The sequence below is a fragment of the Macaca thibetana genome, chromosome X (assembly GCF_024542745.1).
Source record: "Macaca thibetana thibetana isolate TM-01 chromosome X, ASM2454274v1, whole genome shotgun sequence".
Lineage (NCBI taxonomy): Eukaryota > Metazoa > Chordata > Mammalia > Primates > Cercopithecidae > Macaca > Macaca thibetana.
This window is the reverse complement of record NC_065598.1, coordinates 110488475-110512874: the sequence shown is the minus strand read 5'-3', so window position 1 is coordinate 110512874 and position 24400 is coordinate 110488475. Positions and strand designations below refer to the sequence as shown.

Here is a 24400-nt window from a genome sequence, read left to right as displayed (position 1 = left end):
AGAACTACTGAGTTAATGGAATCACCTTCCATCATCTAGCTGGAGCAGGGTCTGGCAAATTATGACCCACGGGCCAAATTTGACATACTGTATGTGATTGTAAGTGAAGCTTTGTCAGAAAGCAGCCATACTCATTTGCCTATGGCTACTTTTTCATTACTGTGGCAGAGTTTGAGTATAGTAGCCCTCCTTTTTCTCCATTTCACTTTCCAAGGTTTCAGTTACCTGTGGTCAGCCACAGTCTAAAAATAGGTGAGTACAGTACAATAAGACACTTAGAGACCACATTTACATAACTTTTATTAGAATACATTGTTATAATTGTTCTATTTTATTATTAGTTATTGATGTTAATCTCATACCTGATTTATAAATTAAACTTTATCATAGGTATGTATGTATAGGAAAAAACATAGCACGTATATTATAAAGGATCTGGTACTATCTGCAGTTTCAGGCATTCACTGGGGTTCTTGGAACATATTCCTCATGGATTAGGGGAACAGTTAGTTGTCACAAAGCCTAAAATATTTGTCATCTGCCTTTGACAGAAAACATTTTGTTTTCCCTGTCTCCTCATACCCGCTTTTCTCTTGCCTGCCTCAATATCTAATCAGTAGCCAAGACTTACTGTTTGTTTATGTGCACTAAAATATTTTGCATACATTACGCTTTTTTTTCTACTGTTTCTGCTCTGGTGGAGGCCCCCATCCATTTCTTGCCTGTACTACTGCAATAGCCTCCTTGCTCTTCTCCCTTTCTCTAGTCCATTCTCACTGCAGCCGGAGTGGTCGTTTCAAAGAACACAGATGCAATCAGGCTATTCCCTTGCTTGGAAACCTTCAATTTCCCCCCATAACTTAGAAGATAAATTCTAGATCCTCTTTTATCAAGCCCCTGCTTGCCACATCAGCCTTAATTCATATCTTGGTCTTCTTTCACCTTACCCTCCATTCACCTTACCCTCCAGCAAGACAAAACTGCTCAGAGGTTTTCTGCACTCATCTTTACATTTGTTGCTTCCATGCTTTGGTTCTTCTCCTCTCATCTTAGCATGTTATTCCCTTCTTTCTTCTTCTGGTAAACACTCAGTTTTTTACTGAATTTATACTTTCTCAGGATACTTGCCTTTCTCTACCATCTTTATCATCCCCCCAAGTGCCCCTTATCTGTGCCTCATAATATACCATGCATTGTTCTGTATTATACTGAGAATGTTGTATTACCTGTATACATGAATCTATTTCTCTCTTCGACTGAAAGGTTCTTGGATGGGTGATATTTTACTAAATTTCAGTACTCTCAGTGTCTAGCATAGTGTCTGACATATAGTAGGTAGCCAATAATCATTTGTTGAATGAATGAATACATGTTCTATGTAGTGTGCATATTCAAAGTTAAATGTCAAAATTTTCGTATTTGGTTGGCAGTAGAATAGTCATTTAAAAATCATGGACCATTTAATGTTTTATTAAATGAAATTCTTTGTAATTATCAATAAGCCTATATTAGATACATGTAAATTTTCAAATGAAAGTTATTTCGGTTGATGGAGATTTTGCATGCCTTCATTTACATGTCTCAGGTTGGTAACACATCCGTGCTATTATATGTAGATAGTATTTTTCAAACTTTAAAGTACTATATTTTGAACCACTTGAGGGTCTTATTGAAATGTAGATTCTGATTAGTTAGGTCTTGGGTGAGGCCTAAGATTCTGCATTTCTAAACTCCCAGAGGATCCCTAGGCTGCTGGTTCACAGACCACATGTAGAGTGGCAATGTGCTGGATGGTATATCTTTAGTAGTTCTTCCTTTAGTAGTTGATCAAAACAATTTTTGTTTTCCTTTTATATGTTTAAATCATCATTTGTATTGTAATTTCATCTTCCATCCTTTTATTTTTATGTTTTAGCAAGACAGTGATAATGCTAATATGTCACCACAATCTCCAGTATCATCTGAGGTACAAGTTCTGTTTTTATATGTTTTAAAAATATGTTTTGTATGTTTTCTGTGTTTTACATAAGATTCTTCCTTGCCAGTTCTCTGTAACCTGATTTTTTTTTTTTGCAATGTAATATTCACTTATATTTTAAAATCCATGGCAGAATAGTTTGTACAAACCTTCTAGCCTATAAAAAGTTCTAAGAATGCCCTTTTTTGGTAAAAATATTGATACTAGCACTTGTTTATTTATGATTTTCTTATTGGGAAGTGTCTGTAGATCGCAGAAAAGAATTCACTTTATCAAATCTATGCTTTCTCATTCATCCATATTTTAAAATAAATGATAGATTTTAAGAACAACTTTCCAATTTTAAAGTTGAAAAAAGTACTTCAGCATTGTGCAATGGCCTTTGGTTTTTCTTGTAACCAGTTAGGTCTGAAACCAATGCAAAAGAAATTTCCTTTTTCCACGAGAAACATCCCTGCAGTGGGTTGTTCCTATCGACAGGAGGTTACACCTTTTTGGAAGAATGGGTATCAGAAAGTTAGAGTTTGTGAAATCTCGATCAAATACTCTGGTGACTTGAATGACTGATTCTTCTAATTTATTTATTCAATTCTGTTGCTTAACAGCAAGAGATAAATTTTAAAAATTCTGAACTCTATCTCTTCTACTTCAGATTACCTTAAAGTGTATTGACATTAGTAAGTAAATGATTACACATTCATTTGATGAATTCAACACTTTGCCTAAAGTGTTGGATGGCCCAAATTCACCGTGTAACTTTGGTTACATAGATGCTATTAATATTTCATTATATGTAGGTGATGTTGCTTTTTTAATAGGCTAGGATTCTCTTTGTCTGTTGTTGTGGGTGATCTGCATTACAAAACTTTTAAATGGATTTGGACATTAATTTTATAAACATGTTTCTAAATTATTTATATGATAGGTAAAATGGTATACATACTTTTAGAAAACGATTTAAATTAAGATATCTTAAAATTAGTCTTTGTCAGATGCTTTTGTAATTCTTTTACTTAAGTTACAAGTATAAGCATATAAGTGACTACTGCCTATTTGCTTGATTTATGATCTTACGATCTGTGCTCACAGGATAGACTATTCATACCAAATTTCTCAAATAACTTAACATTGCCATATGTGTGTGTATATATATATATATATATATTTCTTTTCTTTTCTTTTTTTTATTGACACATGATCTCACTCTGTTGCCCAGGCTGGAGTGCAGTGGCACGATCTCAGATCACTGCAACCTCCACCTCCCACATTCAAGCGATTCTTGTGCCTCAGCCTCCCGAGTAGCTGGGACTACAGGCACATGCCACCATACCTGGCAAATTTTTGTATTTTTAGTAGAGACAGGGTTTCACCATGTTGATCAGGCTGGTCTTGAACTTCTGGCCTCAAGTGATCTACCTGCCTCGGCCTCCCAAAGTGTTGAGATTACAGGTGTGAGTTTTATAATATATTTTTTATTTCATTTGGATCAGTGAAATTTTCATCTAGGAATTCATATTAATTTAACCAAAATAGTGAAGACAAACTGGGAGGCTTGTAGATTTGGATAGGGTGGTGAGTATGTATGTGTTTTGGTAACTCAACTGACGTTTAACTTGAACTGCATATCACATGTTAACAGAAGATTTAGGTAATCTACAGAATTCTGATTGCATTAATTTCATGTGTGAATGGAAAATAGTAAAACCAATTAGTGTAGTGCTTTACTGTTAACAAAGTGCTTGCCTGTATATTTGAACCTAAAAGCAGCCCCATAAAATAGGTATGATTCTCATCATTTTACAGCTGAAGAGATGGGTAACTTTCCCAACTATCTTAGTTAATAAATGGCAGAGAAGTGACTGAAGCTGAGCCCTACTCACTTCACAGAGTTGTTGCACAGGTTAAATAAGGTGCTGCTTAGGTTACATTATTTTATCACTTTACACAATAGTTTCATTTAGTTATCTCATTTAATCTTCACGGTAACCTCATTTGAAAGATGAAGAAACAATCACAGAGAAATTATATGTTGTGCTCAAAACACAGCCTAAGCTTTCTAACTCCCCCTTCAGATTTAATATACTACAAATCTTTCCACAGCAAACCACTGTGTGTGAAACATTTGAAACAATATGTATTCAAATATAAGAGATGATATTTGTCATCTGTCATTCTGCAGTCCCTATACAAATATGTTTGCCTTCAGATTATCTACTGTTAGGTGTTAAGTCCATAGTAGATGCTGAGTAAATACTAAATTCACTTATCTTTTCCTTGACGCTTACTTCATTTTTTGGGAAACTTCAATCTGGTTCTTTCAAAAAGTACGATCTATTTTATACAGTTCACTAATGATTTTCATTTTCTTTCTACTATGAAAGTATTTAAAGCCTGTATAGTTAGCTCAACTAGCAAATATTAGTTGACCTCTTAAAAGTGAAATGTATCAACTTGAATTGAAATGCAAGTTACTTTTCTCTTCACTAATTGTAGGGAAAATAAGTATTTCCCCAAACTGGAATGGATATGAATAAGCACCTTGATTATTTTGAAATAAAAGAAGTTGTATTATTTATTTATTTTTAACCTTTTAACTTTTTTTTAGGAATATGACAGAACTGATGGTTTTTCACACAGTCCCTTTGGCTTGAAGCCTAGATCAGGTAAATAGATATTCTGTAAATAAAATTTATCAGTTATATTTGAAACTAGTTTCCCAGCTTAAATGGGATTGATTCCATAGTTTTAAGTACACATAGATTCTTTCCCCTCTCCTAAAAGCAATTTTCTCTTAATCTTATTTGTCTTTCCAATTCCCATTCCCATTTCTTTCTTCCTCTTTACCTTCAAGCTCCTGAAACCTCAGCTTTTTGCCTTAGATATACTGCAGTCTTATTTCTACTCTACTGTGACTGCTGTTAGAATGACCACTCTGCCAGCAGACCAAACACTGTTTGAAATTATAGCACTCCATTATATTGTGGTTTTATAAAGGGATCTTTTCGCATTTGGCAAGCCCAAAAGAAAATGGATCCATGTTACTTGGCAAGGTATTGAATTACAGTTTTTATTCCTGAATAACTGTATTGACCTTCAAGAATAATTTCCTTTTTTAAAAGATAAAAGGCTGACGTATGTTCAGTAATCATTTTTAACCTGGGCCATAAGTTTCTAATAACGTATGTTTGAATAAGAACATGTATAGGTAGTATAAATCATTAACACTTATCTTCCCTGTTGCTTTCAATTATACATATAAATAGAGTTCAAATATATTCTTTAAAAATATTTGGAATGTATTAGTAAGTAATAATGTTTTATGTCGTTTTGTATTGATTCTTTTTATCATGCCTCTTTCCCCATCAATAGTTGCTCCTTCCCATTAACTTTGTAACAAGTTAGGAAATTTCTGTTTTTATAGCTTTTAGCCGCTCATCTCGCCAAGAATATGGGGCAGCAGATCCGGGATTTACAATGAGAAGAAAGATGGAACATTTACGGGAAGAGCGAGAGCAAATACGACAACTTCGCAACGTAAGTCAGATTGCTCTTTCAGATCTGCTTTGTGGAAATGGGTTTAACTTGGAAAATTAATAAGGCATATGGATTTTATTTTCAATGCTCCTTAAAATGTTTGGATTATACAACAATTAGTAATATAAACATATAACATGTATGTTTAGATAAAGTATCTGATTTATACCTGTTTCTCTGTAGAATCTTGAATCCAGGTTAAAAGTAATTTTGCCTGATGACATTGGAGCTGCACTGATGGATGGGGTTGTTCTTTGCCATTTAGCCAATCATATAAGGCCACGTTCTGTTGCTAGTATTCATGTACCATCACCAGCAGTGGTAAGTTTTGTTTACAGTTTGTTAGTTCTCTAAAGGAAGATATTGCTTCTTATAATTGTCTTTAAATAATATACCTCAGTGAACGTAGTTTTCAGTTTTGATTAAGTTCCATAGAAAAATGCCTAAAAGTACATTTTTTCCCTTTTTACAGCCCAAACTGAGCATGGCAAAATGTCGAAGAAATGTAGAAAATTTTCTTGATGCTTGTAAAAAGTTGGGTGTCTCACAGGTAATTGTTATTTGTCTAACAACGTGATCACTTAAATTTGAATTTATTACATGCAAACTGGGATTCTTCTTAGAGCAATGAATAATGCTTTCTGAACATGAAAATGAATGCCTTCTCTTGGTACCTTCTCCTAAGCTCCAGCTTTAACTGTAGCAGTTATCTAATGAATGTTTTTAACTGCCTTTAAAGTCATTTATAAAATAGCTACAAATCTGGAAAATCATGCACATCACTGACCAAACGTAACTCAGTGGCCATGTTTACAACTTGGTTGTGATGCCATTGTTACCATCTTTTTTTCTTTCTTTCTTTTTTTTTTTTTTTTCCAGAGAACATTTGGACTCCTTTGTAAGTCATTGGATAGATTCTGATTGGAAGATTTGCATTCAGTGTAAACAGCCTTTCAAACTTTATTTAAAATGCAAAATTGGAAATTATAGCAGCATATTATGATAGTATCTGTATTGGGCAAACTTTGAAATTTTTAGGAATTGTCTTACATTTCATGTAATAATTGCACTACTATGCAATTAATCATTAAAGCAGTATTGTAAATATATAAGGAACATGTGTAATCACAATATTGCTTCTTTGTAAAGTGTTATAAACCTAACCTCTACATGAATGACTATGGAGAAAAATGACATTGTTATCAGACCACAATTAAGTTGTTCTTGTTAAGCTGTCTTTTGAACAGTGTCTTAATAATCTGGTCTACAGATCCCATTTTAACCTCTTCCCTCAAGTAAGGAAACATAATTTAATGTGTAGAGAATCAGTGAATTGTTGGATAATTTGGAAATTACATGATGTTCTCTAATTACCTCTTATCTATACTTGATGTAATAGTGGTTTTTTTTGAGACGGAGTCTCACTCTGTTGCCCAGGCTGGAGTAGTGCAGTGGCATGATCTTGGCTCACTGCAACCGCTGCCTCCCGGTTCAAGCAATTTTCCTTCCTCAGCCTCCCAAGTAGCTGAGACTACAGGCACATGCCGCCACACCCAGATAATTTTTTATTTTTAGTAGAGACAGGGTTTCACCATGTTGGCCAGGCTGGTCTTGAACTCCTGACCTCAAGTGATCCACTCGCCTCGGCCTCCCAAACTGCTGGGATTACAGGCGCAAGCCACTGCGCTAGTTGATGTGATGTTTTAAATTTTTAATTCTTAAAAATATTTATTGTTTCTTTTTTCTACTCTCAATCTTCCAATGGGGAAATAGCAAACTTAGCAACGCTTTCTCCAGCCATTACATTATACAGATTTTCCCATTTTGCCATTTTTTCTTTTTTAAAATTAAAAAAAACCTTGTTTTAGAGATGGAGTCTCACTGTGTTGCCCAGGCTGGACTGGAACTCCTGAGCTCTAGACTTCTATTTCACGAATAACTGGGATTGCAAGCATTCACTACCTCACTAATGTTATGTCATTTCTGTTTTAAGGGTTTTATTTTTAGCTTGAGTGTTTTTCCTCTGACCTCAGAATTGGTAATATATAATAATTTTTAAATTAATTTTCTTTGTTTTAGGATGTTTTCTAACAGCCTTATTGAGTTATTAACATACAATATAGTGCATATAAATATACAATTTGATCAGTTTTGACATATGCATACACCATGAAATCATCACCACAGTCAAGATGATGAACATATCTACTGCCCCCCAAAATTTCCTCATGTGTCTTTCCAATCCTTCCTTCTCCAGCAACCACTAATCTGCTTTCTGTCATTGTAGATTGTTTGCACTTTCTAGAGTTGTATATAAATGGAATGATACAATATGTATTATATTTTTCTATCTTCTTTCAGTCAGCATAATTATTTTATGACTCGTCAGTGTCATTGCATGTATGAATACATCATTGCTCTTCATTGCTAGATAGTATTTTATTGTATGGATATACCACAGTTTGTTGATCCCTTGACCTGCTGATGGATGTTTGGGTTGTTTCCAGTTTTAGTGGCTACTACAAATAAAGCTGCTGTGAACATTTGTATACAAGTCTTTGTATGGATTTATGCATTCTTTAATTTTTGGTAAATACCTAGCAGTGGAATAACTGGAACATATGGTAGGTGCGTGCTTAACATTTTAAGAAAATACAAAACTCTTCCAAAGTGGTTGTACCGTTTTACATTCCTGTCAGCAGTATGTGAGAGTTCCAGTTCCTCCACATCCTCACTGGCATTCAGTATGATCAGTCTTTTAAAAATTTTAGTCATTGTGATATGTATGTCCTGACTTGCCAGGGCAGTTTTAATTTGCATTTTCCTAAAGACTAATAATGCTGATCATATTTTCAAGGGCTTATTTGCCATCTGTATATCTTCTTTTTGAAGTACTTTGAAGTGTACTTCTTTTTTGAAGTACATATTCTAATCTGAGGTCTATTTTGTATTGGGTTGTTTATTTTCCTATGTTTGAGTTTCAGATTTCTTTACAAATTATGGATAAAGTCCTTTACCAGATTTATAAATATTACATCCAAATCTTTGTCTTATCCTTTCATTGTCCTTAGAGTGTCTTTCAAAGAGCAGGATCTTCAGTTATTGAAATACAATTTATTTTTTAAAATGGGCTGTGCTTTTTGTGTCAAACCTAGGAAATCTTTATATAATCCAAGGCCACAAAGATTTTTTTTCCTATGTTTACTTCTAGAAATTTTATAATCTTGAGTTTTATGTTCATGTCTATGATCAATTTTGAGTTAGTTTTTGTATGTGGTTAAAAAGTATGGATTGAAGTTCTCTTTTTTTAAGCCTGGGATTGGGCATATACATTGACTTTTTTAAGAAAATATTTTTATTGAGATATAATTAAAATGCCATAGCATTCACTGATTTAAAGTGTATAAATGGTTTTTAGTATGATCACAGAGTTCAACAACAGTTACAACAATCTGTTTAAAGTATTTTTGTCACCCCAGAAACAAAGCCCTTACCCATTCGTAGTCCCTCCCCTGTTCCTCCTATGGATTTGCCTACTCTAGACATTACATATAATGAAATCATACAATATGGGGTCTTTAGTGTCTGGCTTCTTTGACTTAGTATAATTTTTCCAAGGTTCATCCATTTGTAGCCTAAATCAGTACTTCATTTCTTTTTATGGCTGAATAGTGTTCTGTTCTAAATACATACCACATGTTGTTTATCCATTCATCAGTTGATAGACATTTGGGTTTTTTTCACTCATTGTTTATTATGAATAATGTTGCTTTGAACATCCGTGAATAAGTTTTTCTTTGAACACCTGTTTTCAGTTCTCTTGGTTGTATACCTAGCAGTGAAATTTTTAGGTTATATGGTAACTCTATGTTTATAATATTTTTTAAGAAACTACCAAAATATGTTGCAAAGTGGCTCCACTATTTTTACATTTCCACCAGCAATATGTGAGGGTTCTAATTTCTTTATATCATCACCAACAATGGTTACTGTCTACCTTTTTGGTTCTAGCTATTTTAGTGTGTGTGTGATATGATATCTTATTGAGGTTTTGATTTGCATTTTCCTAATAGTTAATGATGTTGAGCATCTTAGCTTGTGCTTATTGATTTGTATATATTCTTTAGAGTAACGTCTATTCAAACCCTGTGTCCATTTCTGAGTTGGATTATTTATCTTTTTTTCTTGAGTTGTAGTTATGTATTCTGGATACAAATTGCTTATGAGATATATGACTTGGAAATATTTTCTCCCATTCTGCAGGTTGTCTTTTCACTTTCTTGATGGTGTCATTTACAGCACAAAAGTTACTAATTTGATGAAGTATAGTTTATCTCGTTTTTTCTTTTGCTGCTTATGATTTTGATATCATATCTAAGAAAACATTGTGTTTTCACAGGTTGACAAGTTAGATGAAATGGATGGTCACAATCCATTCATTCAAGGTCACAAAGATTTACATCTGTGTTTTCTTCTAAAAGTTTTATAGTTTTAGGGCTTACCTTTTTGTCTGTGATCCATTTTGAGATCAGTTTTGTGCATGGTATGAGGTACGGATCCAAATTCATTCTTTTACATGTGGATATCCAATTTTCCCAGCACCATTTGTTGATAAGATTCTTCTTTTCCCCATTGAATTGTCTGTCTTAGCATCTTTGTCAAAAATCAGTTGACCATAAACGTAAGGCTTTTTTTCTGGACTCTCAGTTTTTTATGACTAAATTCCTTATTCCAGTATCACACTGTCTTGCTTACTGTAGTTCTGTGATGCATTTTGAAATCAAGAAGTGTGAGTCTTCCAGCTTTGTTCTGTATCAAGGTCGTTTTGGCTATACTGGGTCCCTTGCATTTCCATATCAATTTTAGGATTGATTAGCTTGTCAATTTCTGCAAAAAAGCCAGTTGGGATTTTGCTGGGGATACCAAATCTGTAAAATGATTTGAGGAATATTATCATCTTCACAGTATTTATTCCTGTGATCCATTAACATGAAACATCTTTCCATTTATTTATATCTTTTAATTTTTATTCCAACAATGTTTTGTAGTTTTCAATGTATGAGTCTTTCATTAGATTTGTTAAATTAAATGTTTAGTATTTTATTCTCTTTGGTACTATTATAAATACCATTATTTCCTTAATTCCACTGTCAATTTTTTATTGCTACTTTATAGAAATAGAAGTGATTTTCTTTTATTGATCTTGTATTCTGCAACCTTGCAGAACTCATTTATTAGTTCTAATAGTTTTTGTGTGTGTGTGTGTGTTTCTGTGCCTTAGGAGTTTCTTTATACAGAATCATGTAATTATTCTTTCAAAGAATTCATCCATTTCATCTAACTTGTCAAACTATTAGTATGAAGTTGTTTATAATGTCTCCTTATTATCATTTTAGTATTTATAGAATATCTTGTGGTGTCACTTCCCTTATTTATGATATTGGTAATTTGTGTATTCTCTCTTTTTTCGTGATTAGCCTAGCTTGAGGTTTATGAATTTTTAAAAAATCTTCTAAATGAACTAACTTTGGGTTTCATTACTTTTTTTATCTATTGTTTTTTGTTTTTTTACTTTATTGTTTTCCTCTCTCATTCTCATTATTTGCACCTTTCTTTTGCCAGTGATTCAATTTGCTCTTCTTTTTTTAGTTTCTAGAGTAGAGGCTGAAGTCATTGATTTGAAGCCTTTCTTCTTTTCTAGTGTACACTTCAGTGGTTATTTGAATAAATAAGCAAAATATTAAGAGGGCAACAAATATAGCAGTGAAGATGGAGATAAGGCAATAATTTTGAGAACTCTTTGTGGGATACCATCAGTAGTATTTGGAGAATTGGTTATGGGGATAAGGAAGAAAGAGGAAGACTCTTATATTTCACAGGTTTGTCAATGGAAATCGAATAGTGTATTACTCACTAAGACATGGATCACAGAAGGACAATTTAATTTGGTAAAGTAATTCTGTTGTGGACACATTGATTTTGATATGTCTGTTAGATGTCCATTTGACTGTGTTTAGTTGGATATTTGTATTTGGAGCTCAATAGAGAGATCTTGGAAGGAAATAAAGACTTGGAAGTCATCAGTATGGAAGGGGTAGTTAAAACTGGAAATAGATGAGAATACCAAAAGAGAGGATATAGCGTAAAAGAGAAGAGAGTGAAGACAGAACCCTTGGAAACATTTGGGATGTTAGAAGAGGATCAGTGAGGGCTAATGAATGAAAGCTACTGCACAATTTCTGTCAGAAAAGTTGAAGTAGAAAAAATGGTGTCACAGAAGACAGGGGAGGGGTAAGGTTTCCAGAAAGGCATTAATCAAAAGCATAATATGACTGAGCAGTCAACTAGACATGTGCAACATTTGACATTTAAGATGACATTGGTGATTTTTACTAAAATAGTTTTAGTGGGCATATGCTTTAGGGTTAGATGTGAGATAGCAGTGGCTGAGTAGTGAATGGGAAATGCAAAAGTGGTGACCAACTCTTTTATAAACATTTTCTTTGTAGAGAAAGAGGTACAAGTGTAGAATGACAGCATTTCAAACAAGGCCAACTTCTATAATCTTTTTCTTACTATAAATTAAGAATCTAAAAACATTTTAGATTGCAATATTTATAAGAGAAGACTTAGAATTATGTATTTTTTCTTTATATTTTACAGAAATCATGTTTTTAAAATCAAATTCTGACTTAATGTTATTACACTTCTAAAAAATGAATGTTCAAATACCTTTTGTTTTTTTTTTCTCCAGGAAAGACTTTGTTTGCCTCATCATATTTTGGAAGAACGAGGACTTGTGAAAGTTGGTGTCACAGTTCAGGCGCTCCTTGAATTACCAACAACCAAGGCATCTCAGCTTTCTATGGCTTGATATAACATTTAAAAATTTTAAGTGTATAGTTTCATTTATTTGCAGTGATTTCAAATATTTCAAATTCATGAATAAGAGTATTCCATCAGAAATAGTTTGCCTTAGGTCACGCCTTAGGATTTTAAAAAAATTATGTTGAAACATCAGACTTAAACATTGAATTGCCCAAACTTCTTTTGGGGGAAAACTGGATTAATTTAATAAGAGTATTTGATAAACTCAAATTCTCTTTTTACTAAATCAGTTGATAATCTTGATTATTTTTCAGAAAGCAGACTGATACTAAATTTAAAATGTAGTTTCAATTTAATAATCACGTTAGGTTTAATTTTTTTACATCATAGCATACTAGTAAACATCTGGATAAAGGTAATTGTTTTTTAGCAATTTAGAGCAATTCTATATTTGAGTTATTTAATACACTTCTAATTCTAATTTATACACAATTTCTTCAATCTTTGGTCTTAGTTTTCTAGAAAAAAAGGCGTAGAAGAAACAATTCTGGCTTTATATTAAATTCTTTTAGTATTATAGGTTGGTGCCAAAATATTTTCAGTTGTACTGTAGATTGTTTACATGTGAAGTGCCTGTGTAATTGATGACTCTTATATAGTCTTAAGCATTTTTGCAATTTTTTAAATGTATTTAAATAGAGTCAATGGAACTTTAAAATATTTTAGTAGATTTTGTAGGGTCAGTAATATGTGAGGATTTAAATGAGCCTCACATTGTGACATTTGTGATTTTTTAGTTAGTCCATTGCAGTTTCCCTTAAATTGGTTATTTCATGTTGTCAAAAATACCAATGTTAATATGGTTAATTTATGATATTTAATTTTGTGAAACTTAATCATCTTTTAAAATGTATTATTTGAAGAGTATTTTATTTCTGTATTGAAAATGTTACACAAAGCAGTAAAGTTTTTGAGAACTAGTGGAGTACTAATTATCAAGGACATTTTGATAAAACTGCCAAAGTTTGGGTTTATATCTTGCCTTTGAGCAGCATTATATCAGTGCTGCCTTTAGCTATATTCAGAGAGCAGCAGTTGAGGAATAGCCTTTTACTCAAAATCTGGCCATTTGTGAATCCTGTAAACCTTGTGATCTTCAATTACTTTGATGTTAAATTAAATACAGACTCTTCTATAAATATTTTCATGAGATACTATGTTACACAAAGTCCTTGTTTAACTTACATATGGGTAAATTTACATTGGTGGTATTACAGGAATTTTTCAAAAACATTACTGTAATGAATAACTGAGTTTCCTATAGAAAAATCTTAATAATTACTTTTGTAGTAACCAAGCAAGCATCATATCTTAAGTATGTGATCATTTGTACTTCTTACCTCTTAATATGGATGCAAGTTATTAAAACTGTTGGCCTGGGTATTTCAAAGGGTATATATAAACGGTAAAAACTAGTGTGCCAAATGGTATAGGAACAAATGTACTTTTTTTGATCAGTTGGCATGAAGCCATAGAATTAAATTTTGGCTTTAGAAATCAGATGTGTTCATTACATTCCCCAAGGGTCAAATTGGAGCTTTTAAAGAATTAAAGCTTCTATGACTGTATGGCTTAAGAATTAAAGTATTAGTAATTTATTAAATATTTGAGCTTATTAGTTGTTAATTTTTTAGTTGGATTAAAAAAAAACTCACACATTCTCCCTAGTGAAAACTTGGGTAATATATGTAAGAAATGGCAAATAAATACCTTAGTTAATGACTTTTTATGTAGAAATTTGACAGCATTACAAATTAAGTGACCATTTAAAACACAGCAATCATTCATATTGCTTTCATAGGTGTTATGATAGTCTCTGATTAATCAATCTAGTGTTAATTATTTTACAAGTGTTGTCCTGTTTCATATCTTTGAAGTAGTAGTGAAATTGTAGGCCATTTTCTTATTGCATTTCACTTACTTGTCAGTTAATTATTCCTTTAAAAAGAAAATACAGCAGAACCTCAATGTAGCATTCTTTACTGCAAAGCAAAATTCAATTTAAGATGGGCTTATCTGAGGTCCATATCATGGCAGTTCATTTACTCTTGTGCCAAATGGCAACACCACCTCTAAAGCAGTTTCACAGCATAGTCCCCTACAACGTTATACCAAGGCTCTGATGTATTTCTTTTAGTAGTTTCTAAGTGTAAAATTTATTCTAAATGTTTTTATGGCTATTATCTATTTCATCAGTTATTGAATTAAGAATGATTTTCATTACTTGAGTGGGATTTGTGATTTTATGACAGTTAAATAATCAAAAATATTTTATTAGGCCCCCAAAATTTAATAGATAGCTATTTCTGTTACATTTTATTACTGTATGGCACAAGAAAGAAGTGACATTGGGTATGTTAGAAATGAAATAAGTAAAAATGCATTACCATTTGTTTAATAATTATCTTTACAGAATGCTAGTTTAATGACTTTTTTAACTGAATTTTTTGAATAAATCAGAAATGTTTGTATTTGTCACAGATCTATCATAATTGATTTTCTGATGCATTTAAAAATAAATGGAACACTTAAATGTATATTACCGATGCAAACTGTGGATAAAGTTGAAAGACAAAATTTTAAGTCTGGGATTTCTTTTTTCCCTCTCTACCTCCTTTCTTACCATCATATCATCCATTTTCTGTCAGCATTTGATAGATGGTGTCTGTGTTCCCTAGTATAGAAAAATAGCCAGACTTAGAATATTCAAAGTAAGTGGTTTAAAGGTCCAGATTCACTTTATATTGTGAAAGGAAAATAAATCTTGGGGCCCCAACATCACTAAGCTAAAGGGAAAGGTCAAGCTGGGAACTGCTTAGGGGAAACCTACCTCCAGTTCTATTCAAAGTCACCACTGTGCTCACTGAGATAAATGCCTATCTGATTGCCTCCTATGGAGAGGCTAATCAGAAACTTAAGAGAATGCAGCCATTTGTATCTTATCTACCCATGACCTGGAAGCCCCCTCCCCGCTTCCAGTTTTCCCGCCTTTCCGGACTGAAATAATGTTTGTCTTACATATGTTGACTGATGTCTTGTGTCTCCCCAAAATGTCTAAAACCAACCTGTGCTCTGACCACCTTGGCCACATGTCCTCAGGACTGCCTGAGGCTGTGTCGCAGGCACCATCCTCAACCTTGGCAAAATAAGCTTTCTAAATTAACCGAGACCTGTCTCAGATATTCAGGGTTCACATTTGGTAACCATGAAGGGATTCTGAGTGGAGGTACCCCTGACCTTTGACAAATCTCTTATTGGTACTTGGTACCAACATGAGCTAACCGTATGGCTCAAACCCATAAGGCAATTTGTTGAGGTCTGGGAGCACCCCCTCCAGAGAATCCCTGATCTCCCAAAATCTGGTCGAAATCTAAAGTTTGTTTTGCTGTATGATTCCCTTTTTTGGAGTTTTACTTGCTCCCAACAAGGAAGGCAAGATTTCCTGCTTCCAGGACAATGGAAAGCAGGTAATCCTTTATGGAGTCTGAGCTTGCTCCCAACAGGGAAGATAGGTTTGAGTTTTTTCCTGCTTTTAGGATGGTAGAGCGCATTGTTCAGCCTGAGACCCATCTCTAGGTAAGTAACTGAATTGGGGTTTTGATTTGACTAAAATTAACAACCAGCTGGTTTTAATTTCTCCTTACCATTAGAGTGCTCAGTGATCATATCGTTGGGTTTTTTTTTTTGCTGTTGGTTGTTCCTGTCTTTCCCCCATCAGATTTGACCATCTCTACCTGATTTCGTCAAATCCGAGTGAGAATTCCAAATTATGGGTAAGATAGCCTCTCTAATTTGTCCAGAATTCCTTGCAGCTGCAAAAGGGGAAAAAAACAAAACCAAAAACCGTGCACTTGGTTTCTGTATTTGCTTCCTGTCTTGAAAAACAAACATTCTTTCATTTACTTTTCTTCCACCCTATTTTTTGCCATTTGCAGTACCAAAAAAAAAAAAAAAAAATCTAGAGGAGGCTTCTAATAACTTGAACCCCTTTAAAAAATTCAGAACAAAGGTATCACTCATCCCTTTTGGGGTGTTCTGTGTTGTCAACCTTGGCAAAACAAACTGTCTAAATTAACTGAGACCTGTCTCAAGTATTCGGGGTTCACAATATGTCATTTTCAGTAGGTAATATTTTCCTTAAATAACAATAATTTTTTATGATATCCTCACCAAATAATATTGCCTTTATGTAAGATAAACTATATAGCATAAATATAAGAGAAGTTTTTTGTTTTTTGTTTTTTTTAGACAGAGCCTTGCCCTGTCACCGAGGCTGGGGTGTAGTGGTGTGATTTCAGCTCACTGCAACCTCCACCTCCCCAGCTCAAGCGATTCTCATGCCTCAGCCTCTTGAGTAGCTGGGACTATAGGCACGCACCACCACACCCAGCTGATTTTTGTAGTTTTAGTTGAGATGGGGTTTTGCCATGTTGGCCAGGCTGATCTCGAACACCCGGTCTCAAGTTATGCACCCGCCTTGGCTTCTGAAAGTGCTGGGATTACAAGTGTGAGCCAACGCACCCAGCCAGTATAAGAGAACTTTATGTTAAATAAATGTAGAATAGGTAAAACTGTGATTTTTTTTTTTTTTTTTTTTTTTTTTTTTTTTTTTTTTTTTTTTTGAGACAGAGTCTTGCGCTGTCGCCCAGGCTGGAATGCAGTGCAGTGATCTTGGCTCACTGCAACCTCCACCTCCTGAGTTCAAGCAATTCTTCTGCCTCAGCCTCCCTAGTAGCTCGAACCACAGGCGTACACCACCACACCAGCTGGTATTTGTATTTTTAGTAGAGATGGGGTTGGCCAGGCTGGTCTCAAACTCCTGACCTCAGGTGATCTGCCCACTTTGGCCTCCCAAAGTGCTGGGATTACAAGTGTGAGTCACCACGCCCAGCCAATTGTGATTAATTTTAGTGTAGTTTTAGTGAAAGGTGTATTATGGAATTGCCCTTAAGCTATATGATTAAAAATTAATCTTTCTTTTTTCAGGTAAATTTAATATTTTAAAAATCCACATATTTTATTAAAATTAATTTGTAATTGTGATTTACCCTACAAGTAGAAAGTCATCCAGGTAAATGTTATTGAAGATAATATTATTCGCTGTTTTATAGTTACTCATCCTAAACTTTCAGATTTAAACAAGTACTTAAGTAAGTAAATATTCGGTGTAAGTTTTTTGAAAACGATTCTAAGTTTATCACAGAATTTTGAATTATCTTTAGATAATCGTACTAAACTTGTTTCCTCCTTCAGTAAATCTACAGTTTTGGTACACTACATGGAATGGTCCTAGAATTCTCAGGAACCTATGTCACTATCCAGAGCACTCCAGGGTACTGATATATTACTGTATATTGGATTCATGTGGAAATGCCCAGATATATTCTGGAATTGGTAAATTGGAAAATATCAATGTCATCTATTTCTTAAGGCATAAACTTCTCTAATCCTGTATTTCAAAACATGAAAAATATCCTTATGCTTACAGTGTTTAAATAGCTTAGAATTTCCACAGTTGTGTGTGTGTGTGTGTGTGTGTGTGTGTGTTTCATGTAAGGCTCCAGTTGTTTTAGCAAAAAAGAATCTTATTGCATTTGCACTGGAAAGCCAGAGTTTAGAAGTTATGAGAATTCTTACATAAAGAGTTTAGGATGGAAGGTTGGTGACTGAATAATTTGAGTTACCAAAGTAAAAACAGAAGTTTCTTTAAAATGTGGTCATTTTAAAATTTAAGTTATTGCATAATATTTTCCTCATTTCTTGGATACTTTATTTTGAGTACCCTGCCATTTATGGTTAGAGAAAAATAAATTTATTTTTACTCTAGTCCATTGATATGTATCAATGAATTATCTACCTAAATAGGTGAGAAATGTATTGGGTATGTATATATGTAAATGATAAATAGAAATAGATTTTTCAATAGCGAATTGAATGTTAGAAAACTTCAGATATTCATTTCCAATTCAAATAAACACAAAGTGATCCTGTATAATTTATGAAGTAGTAATTAAAATAATACCTTAGGGCAGTGATTCTTAAACTTTGGATTTTAGGAAATCCATATGAATCAATATGGATCACCTAAGGATTTTGTTAACGAAGTACAGATTGATTCAATAGGTCATGTGTGGCGTCTGAGATTCTGCGTTTCTAACAAGCTTCCAAGTGATGCTGGTCCAATAGCCAACTTGAATAATAAAGCCCTATAGTCGTTCAAGTGCTGTAGTAATATCAATTTACTGTACGCTAGTATAGTAGTTTGATATTTTAAGAGATGTTTCAAGATCTTTACCTAGCATTTTAAATTCTATTCTGAAATGTGTTCTACTTTATTAAGGGCTTTGGGATTTTCTTTATGGTTTAAAAAGGTATACTTTGTGTTGTGATTAGTACTATCTCAAATTTTCATTTCTGAAAAATCATTTTAAACACACACAGCTGTATAATTTTCAAGATAAATTAAACTAGTCACAGGTATGTGTGATTATAAAATGGTCATATATATCTAAACAAGTTAAATTAACAAATATTAAAGCAAAAAGATGTCATCCTTCTTTTGTGGAGCACTTAGAAAACTACATGAATTTTTTTATAGTCTTGAGATCAGTCCATTTTCTTGCTATCCTTGCTTTTAAGTTGAACACATAATCATTTTTTCAGGATAGCATGTTAAATATAGACCATATACAAATAAACTAATATATATTTAACATAATAGTTATGTTTTGTGATCAGAGCTTAATTTTGAGATAAAGATAAATTTCTCCCCTTCACAAAACAAATGAGAAACGCTATTTCCTTCATTTAAAACATTTGGAATCATTTTACTCATTTTAATAGCCTTACAAAAGTTGTGGATACATTGCTAGTTAGAAAACAAATCAAGATTGAAGTTAGCCTGAAATGCCAAAGGCAGTCAAATGCCTTTCATGGCAAGATATGACTCATGTACTTTGACAATAAATGGAAATATTAATAATTAAATATGAAAGGGAAGAGCACAGACATGTGCAACATTGAACTAGAACCTTTTTCTATAATTGAGTTATAAATAATAAAACATATCTTTATGTATGTCTGTCATTTATTATCTTTAACATCTAAGATTACCAACTGAGTAGAAATGAATATTATGCTGTAGCTTAAATTTTAAAATCCCACATACTTGGATATAATCATGGTTAGTAGTGAATAAAATATATTTACAAATATACGTTTTAACATATGGGCATAATTTTTAGGTATTTTGTACCACAGTTTTTCATTGTGAAAGATAAAGAAGAGCTTATGATACTTCTAGTATAATCGTAAAAAATTAAAACCATAAAAGAATTACAGAATTTGGGTATTGCCATATTTTCATTCTTCAGGCTAGGAAACTAAGGCCCAGAAATATGATTTGAACAATTATTTAAGGACTGAACTTTTTTGTAACCATCCCTGGATCATTTACCTACTCTACTAAAACTTAACTTTGTATGTATGATTTTTGTTTTTTACAAATCTTTGAAGCTTTTATGTATGACCATTTGTTTGCAATATGTAACATTATTATACTGTGAAAAAATAATTCTGAATTAGTTAATTTGAAACACTGTTTTCAGCTCTTACTACATACCAGGTATTGGTACTGCAGGCCTTGTGGGTATGGCGATGAATAGAAAATGGTCTTTTTTTTTGAGAGCTTTATAAAGGAATTCAGTTGCTGGTTTCTGACTGTTGCATTAAAATAGATGAACATTTATAATATTAAATTTTGTTATTGAAATTTATCATTGGCCAGGCACGGTGGCTCATACCTGTAATCCCAGCACTTGGGGAGGCTGAGGCAGGCAGATCACTTGAGCCCAGGACTTCAAGGCCAGCCTGGGCAACGTGGTGAAACCCCTTCTTCACAAAAAAGACAAAAATTAGCCTGGTGTGGTGGTGCCCATCTGTGGTCTCAGCTACTTGGAAGGCTGAGGTGGGAAGATATCTTATCCCAGGGAGATTGAGGCTGTAGTGAGCTGTGATTACAGAGTGAGACCTGTCCCAAAAAAGAAAAGAAGAAATTTATTATTCTTAATTCTTATGTTTTACAAGCAATTTTTAAAGTTTACTTCTCAGTAGTAAACATTGCAATTGAATATTTATTGCCGCTAGTTGGTTCTAACAGTTGTTTTTTTGAAAAATAATTTTACATGTTTATTTTTTCCCATTTCATTTTTTCTCTAGCTTTATTGAAGTATAATTGACAAAAATTGTATATATTTAAGCTATATAACCTGATGTTTGATGTATGTGTACATCATGAAATGATAACTCTTATCAAGCTAATGAACATGTCCTTCACCTCAAAGTATTACCTTTCTTTTTTGGTGGTGAAACATTTACGATCTACCCTCTTGGCAAATTTAAAGTATACAATATAATATTACTAACTATAGTCACCATGCTGTTCATTAGATATCTAGAACTTATTCATGCTGCATAGCTAAAACTTTATATCCTTTGACCCATTTCCCCCAGCCCCAAACCCTGGAAAAACTGTGTCTGTTAAGGTGCTATAGCAGAATACCATATAACTTTTGTAGCTTATAAATAACAGAATTTTATTTTTCACAGTTTTGGAGGTAGAGAAATCCAAGATCAAGGCACAGGCAGACTTGGTGTCTGGTAAGGGCCCACTTTTTGGTTAATAGATGGTGCTTTCTCATTGTGTCCTCACATGGCAGAAGGGGCAATCAAGCTCCCTTAGGCCTCCTAAGGGCACAAATGCCATTCATGAGGGTTCCATCATTTTTTAAAATTTAATTTAATTTAATTTTAAGTTCTGGGGTACATGTACAGGACGTTCAGGTTTGTTACATAGGTAAATGTGTGCCATGGTTGTTTGCTGCACCTATCAACCCATCACCTAGATATTAGGCCCCACATGCAGTAGCTGTTTATCCTGATGTTCTCCCTCCCCACTCTGTACCTCCAGAGAGGCCCCAGTATATGTTATTCCTCTCCCTGTGTCCATTTGTTCTCATTGTTCAGCTTCCACTTACAAGCAAGAACATGTGGTGTTTGGTTTTCTGTTCCTGTGTTTGTTTGCTGAGGATATTGGCTTCCAGTTCCATCCATGTCCCTGCAAAGGACATGATATCGTTCTGTTTTATGGCTGCAAGGTATTCCATGGTGTACATGTACCACATTTTCTTTATCCAGTCTATCATTGATAGGAATTTGGGTTGATTCCATGTCTTTGCTATTGTGAATAGTGCTACAATGAACATATGCATGCATGTGTCTTTATAATAGAATGATTTATATTCCTTTGGGTATATACCCAATAATGGGACTGCTAGGTCAAATGATATTTCTGGTTCTAAGTCTTTGAGGAATCATGTCACTGTTTTCCACAATGATTGAACTAATTTGCCTTCCCACCAACAGTGTAAAAGTGTTCCTGTTTCTCCACAATCTTGCCAACAATCTGTTGTTTCTTGACTTTTTCATAATTGCCATTCTTGCTGGCACAAGAGGGTATCTCATTGTGTTTTTGATTTGTGTTTCTCTAATGATCAATGAAGTTGAACTTTTTCTTAATATGTTTCTTGGCCACATAAATGTCCTTTTGAGAAGCGTCTGTTCATATCCATTGCCCACTTTTTAATGGGGTTGTTTCTTTTTTTCTTGTAAATTTGTTTAAGTTCCTTGTAGATTCTGGATATTAGATCTTTGTCAGATGGATAGATTGCAAAAATTTTCTCCTATTCTGTAGGTTGTCTGTTCACTCTGATGATAGTTTATTTTGCTGTGCAGAAGCTCTTTAGTTTATTAGATCCCATCTGTGAATTTTTGCTTTTGTTGCAATTGCCTTTGATGTTTTCATCATGAAATCTTTGCCTGTGCCTATGTCCTGAATACTATTGCCTAGATTTTCTTCTAGGATTTTCCTAGTTTTGGGATGTACATTTAAGTCTTTAATTCATCTTGAGTTAATTTTTGTATAAGGTGTAAGGAAAGAGTCTAGTTGCAATTTTAGGCATATGGCTAGCCAGTTTTCCCAGCACCATTTATTAAATAGGGAATCCTTTCCCCATTGCTTGTTTATGTCAGCTTTGTTGAAGATCAGATAGTTGTAGGTGTGCAGTCTTATTTCTGAAATCTCTATTCTGTTCCATTGGTCTATGTGTCTGTTTTTGTACCAGTACCATGCTGTTTTGGTTACTGTAGCCTTGTAGTATAGTTTGAAGTCAAGTAGCATGTTGCCTCCAGCTTTGTTCTTTTTCCTTAGGATTGTCTTAGCTATATGGGCTCTCTTTTGGTTCCATATTAATTTTAAAGTAGTTTTTTTTCTAATTCTTTGAAGAGTTTCAATGGCAGTTTAATGGGAATACCAATTAATCTATAAATTACTTTGGGCAGTATGGCCATTTTCACAGTATTTCTTCTTCCTATCCATGAGTATGGAATGTTTTCCCATTTGTTTGTGTTCTCTGATTTCCTTGAGCAGTGGTTTGTAGTTCTCTTTGAAGAGGTCCTTCACTTCCCTTGTTAGCTGTATTCCTAGGTATTTTATTCTCTTTGTAGCAATTGTGAATGGGAGTTCATTCATGATTTGGCTCTCTGCTTGTCTATTGTTGGTATATAGGAATGCTTGTGAATTTTGCACATTGATTTTGTTTCCGGAGGCTTTGCTGAAGTTGCTTATCATCTTAAGAAGCTTTTGGGCTGAGCCAATAGGATTTTCTAAATATAGGATCATGTCATCTGCAAAAAAAGACAGTTTGACTTCCTCTCTTTCTATTTGAATACCTTTTATTTATTTTTCTTGCCTGATTTCCCTGACAGAACTTCTAATACTGTGTTGAATAGGAGTGGTGAGAGAGACCATCCTTGTTTTGTGTGGATTTTCAAGGGAAATGCTTCCAGCTTTTGCCCATTCAGTATGATATTAACTGTGGCTTTGTGATAAATGGCTCTTATTATTTTGAGGTATGTTCCATCAATACTTAGTTTGTGGAGTTTTTTTATGTGAAGGGATGGTTAATTTTATCTGAGGACTTTTCTGTGTGTATTGAGATAATCATGTGGTTTTTGTCTTTAGTTCCATTTATGTGATGAATTACTTTTATTGATTTTTGTATGTTGAACCAGCCTTGCATCCTGGGGATGAAGCTGACTTGATTGTATTGATAAACTTTTTGATGTGCTGCTGGATTTGGTTTGCCAGTATTTTACTGAGGATTTTTGCATCGACATTCATCAGGGTTATTGGCTTGAAGTGTTTTGGTTTTTGTTGTTGTTGTTGTATCTCTGCCAGGTTTTGGTATCAGGATGATGCTGGTCTCATAAAATGAGTTAGGGAGGAATTCCTCCTTTTCAATCGTTTGGAATAGTTTCAGAAGAAATGGTAACAGTTCCTCTTTGTATCTCTCTGGTATAATTCAGATGTAAATCCATCTAGTCTTGGACTTTTTTTTTTTTTTTTTTTTGGTTGCTAGGCTATTTATTACTGCCTCAATTTCAGAACTTGTTATTGGTCTATTCATAGATTCCATCTTCCTGGTTCAGTCTTGGGAGGGTGTATATATTCAGGAATTTATCCATTTCTTCTAGATTTTCTAGTTTATTTGCATAGAGGTGTTTACAGTAATCTCTGATAGTTGTTTGTATTTCTGAGTGGTCAGTGGTGATATCCCTTTTATCATTTTTATTGTCTCTCTTAGATTCTTCTCTTTTCATTATTAGTCTACCTAGCAGTCTATCTAGTTTATTAACTTTTTCAGAAAACCAGCTCCTGAATTTGTTGATTTTTTGAATGGCTTTTCATGCCTCTGTCTTCTTCAGTTCTGCTCCGATCTTGGTTATTTCTTGTCTTCTGCTAGCTTTGGGATTTGTTCGCTGTGTGTCCTCTAGTTGTTTTAGTTCTGATGTTCGTGTGTCAATTTGAGATCTTTCTAGCTTTTTGATGTGGGCATTTAGTGTTATAAATTTCCCTCTTAACACTGCTTTAATTGTATCCCA

At 33.7% G+C, this 24400-nt stretch overlaps 1 protein-coding gene and 1 non-coding gene across 3 annotated transcripts in view; both read left to right on the top strand.

The window, feature by feature from the left end:
- LRCH2 (leucine rich repeats and calponin homology domain containing 2) overlaps nt 1-14972 on the top strand; it is a 129530-nt gene extending 114558 nt beyond the window's left edge. Inside the window, exons 16-21 of one of the 2 annotated variants that reach the window (XM_050775177.1) lie at nt 1916-1966; nt 4584-4641; nt 5400-5512; nt 5696-5833; nt 5985-6062; nt 12267-14972. In XM_050775177.1, the coding sequence (XP_050631134.1) occupies nt 1916-1966; nt 4584-4641; nt 5400-5512; nt 5696-5833; nt 5985-6062; nt 12267-12386 (558 nt within the window). In that variant the 3' untranslated portion in view covers nt 12387-14972. The remainder of the gene's footprint in view (nt 1-1915; nt 1967-4583; nt 4642-5399; nt 5513-5695; nt 5834-5984; nt 6063-12266) is intronic. The other variant, XM_050775178.1, reaches the window with a different exon arrangement.
- Nucleotides 2342-2470, top strand: LOC126947038 (small nucleolar RNA SNORA35). Its single transcript, XR_007722889.1, has one exon. It is a non-coding gene; the product is annotated as a small nucleolar RNA SNORA35 (small nucleolar RNA).
- Nucleotides 14973-24400: the final 9428 nt, after the last annotated feature.